The 2,886-nt window shown below is 40.2% G+C and overlaps 1 protein-coding gene across 1 annotated transcript in view; it reads right to left on the bottom strand.

The window, feature by feature from the left end:
* LOC106875973 (uncharacterized) overlaps positions 1-1,537 on the bottom strand; it is a 42,667-nt gene extending 41,130 nt beyond the window's left edge. The window contains exon 1 of the mRNA XM_014924317.2: positions 1,114-1,537. Within this exon, the coding sequence (XP_014779803.1) occupies positions 1,114-1,194 (81 nt within the window). The 5' untranslated portion in view covers positions 1,195-1,537. The remainder of the gene's footprint in view (positions 1-1,113) is intronic.
* Positions 1,538-2,886: the final 1,349 nt, after the last annotated feature.

Here is a 2,886-nt window from a genome sequence, read left to right as displayed (position 1 = left end):
ATATTCGGAATCTCCGTCATCGAAAACAGAGAAACCTGCTGAAAAAAAAAATATATCGTAAATGTCGTTTTTTGTGGGATGACTGTGCGCCAGGTCCGTCGGAGGGGGTGGGGTGAAATTTGAAAAATTATAAATTTGGGGGAAGGAAGGTTGAGGTGGGCATTTTAAATTTGGAATAGGTGGTTTAAAAAAATTTCGAAAAGGTTCAAAATTTTAAATTGGGAAGGGAGAGGGGGAAATCTGAAAAGGTTTGGAGGGGGGGCATATTCGTAATCTCCGACATCTAAAACGAAGGAAACCAAAAATTTTTTTTATATATCTGGGAGAGGTGCCATACGGCCCCTGGTTGAGGACCACTGCTTTAGAGTTCAACACACCAACGAAGGGGCCTCTCCCTGCGTAAGCGCTCGAGGCTCGCTCGAAATAACAGTCAATTTCCTTCAAATTACTCCTAACCGCCTTAGATAAGGACACGTTGTGGATGCGTAGTTTTGGGCTCCGTGTTCAAAGGGAAAAGACGGGATGGTCACGGGTGAGATGCTTGAGCAGGCCTGGCCAAGCGTAACAGATTGTGGTTGTTAAGGTAGCATCCAACAGATGTCAGTCAATACAAGAAGATGAGTGATGCTTGATTGAACTTATATTTCTAACTTACGGTTATTGAATAGGGCGCTATTTTCCATTTTCATAACCTTTTTTCAATTGTATTTCACTCTCTTGGAGAGCTGCGTTTCTAAAGGAGCTCTTTAAATAGTATCATTGAACACATAATATATAAAATTATAGGTCGATTAGTTTAATTATAGTATAATCAAATATTAATTGCTTGCAGATTACTGTTAACTGTATTATTATTAACTGTATATAGATTAATATAGAATGGTTAAACAGGTAAAGTTCGTAGAAATAAATCGCTGCTAATTCATTTCAAGACTGTCAAATTTATAGCATAAATGATAAAATAAATTACTTCAGTTTGAAAGGAAAATTCAACTTGAGAAAACAAATATAAAAAAACAGTCATTTCAAAAGATGAAGCAGAAATACCTGGATAATGAGATAAAAATACATAAATTGCCAAGATGAAACTGTTGCATTAACTGTCATACTTACAATATATTTAGGTTCAGGGCACTCGGCGGAGTTATGAATAAACAACAGTGTCAGAATAAGTGCCGTTAAAAATTGTTCCATAGTGTCTTTCTGTAGCAAATTTAGTCGAGATTGAAATATTGATCCGGTAAATAAGAATAGTTTCAGTCAATTCATGGTCGGGAGAGTAACAACACTAGCAGCAACATTATTATATTGGCGTGTATCGTTCGAAATAAACTCAGAATCAAGATCTTCAGAATAAATAGACTGAAAAACAACAACAACAAAAATAATAATAAAAATTTTAAAAAAAGCTGCTGCGTTTAAGACCCGGATATATAAAAACATATTTAAAGAATTGTGAATATGTCAAAAATACAGTAATAGCGCTAGCAGGATCGTTAACTCGAGGAATTTATTTCGACTCGTTCTGCACTTTAATCTTGCCCATCCTATAACGGCAGCATGAGCGATCTTGAACTTTAGCTGCCCACATTGAAGCTTTTCGCTTTTAACTACACATTTTGGTTTACCACGTGACGGTTGGATGGATCAATCTAGCTTTACTTGGACTGCCCACATCTTTAACCTAATGGACTAGCCTAGCGTCTATTTTTCAGTTATAAAATGGGAAGTTCTGGCTTGCTAAGTTCCTAGGGAGAAGAGTTTTTGTGACAAGCGACCTGGGACCCAGAGTTGAGTGAAGTTTGTTTGAGTATACTTGTAAATCGCTTTGTTGATGCTTGTTGAAGATCTTTCGTACCTACTGTTAATTAATTGAATTGTTATTTTTGCTTAATTGTTTTCTTCCACATTTATGGGCGAAGTTGTAACAAACGAAAATATGGAGACCCAACCAGTCGGTAGCTATGCGGCAGCAACTGGAAAGAGTTTGACTACGGATATACTACAAGTGAGAGAAGTGAAATTTGAAGAGAAAAGATTGAAGGAGTTTAACGAACTCATCGCAAAGAAGGGTACCAGCCTGACGTTGACCCCACCTAAAGAAGTGGCAGAAAAAACAATGAAAGTAGTTGATAGCTTCTGTTACCTATGTGACCAAGTCAGTAGCGGGGGAGGGTGCGCTGAAAGTGTAGCTGCCAGAATAAGAATAGCCTGGGCAAAGTTCAGAGAGCTCTGCTGGTGACAAAGGGTCTCTCTCTCAGAGTAAAAGGCAGACTGTATGACGCATGTGTACAAACAGCCATGCTACATGGCAGTGAAACATGGGCCGTGACTGCTGAGGACATGCGTAAGCTCGCAAGGAATGAAGCCAGTATGCTCCGATGGATGTGTAATGTCAGTGTGCATACTTGACAGAGTGTAAGTACTTTGAGAGAAAAGTTGAACCTAAGAAGCATCAGTTGTGGTGTGCAAGAGAGACGATTGCGCTGGTATGGTCATGTGGCGAGAATGGATGACGATAGCTGTGAGAAAAGTGCCACACCCTAGCGATTGAGGGAACCTGTGGAAGAGGTAGACCTAGGAAGACCTGGGATGAGGTGGTGAAGCACGACCTTCAAACATTAGGCCTCACCGAGGCAATGACTTGTGACCAAGACCTTTGGAAATATGCTGTGCATGAAAAGACCTGGCAAGCCACGTGAGACCATAATCCGAGGCCTCTGCCAGGGGTGTAGCCAGCCCACTTATAGTACCTTTCCTTCATTGGGCACTAAACTCTGCTTGCGAAGGCCTGTTGAGGCAAATGAAATCGAAATCGAACCAAATTCAATGACTGGCACCCATGCCAACCTCTCCTTCATTGGACACTAAACTCAGCTTGCGAAG

The sequence above is a fragment of the Octopus bimaculoides genome, chromosome 11 (genome assembly GCF_001194135.2).
Source record: "Octopus bimaculoides isolate UCB-OBI-ISO-001 chromosome 11, ASM119413v2, whole genome shotgun sequence".
Classification (NCBI taxonomy): Eukaryota; Metazoa; Mollusca; class Cephalopoda; order Octopoda; family Octopodidae; genus Octopus; species Octopus bimaculoides.
Note: the sequence above shows the minus strand (reverse complement) of the source record. Positions and strands in the feature narration are given on the sequence as shown.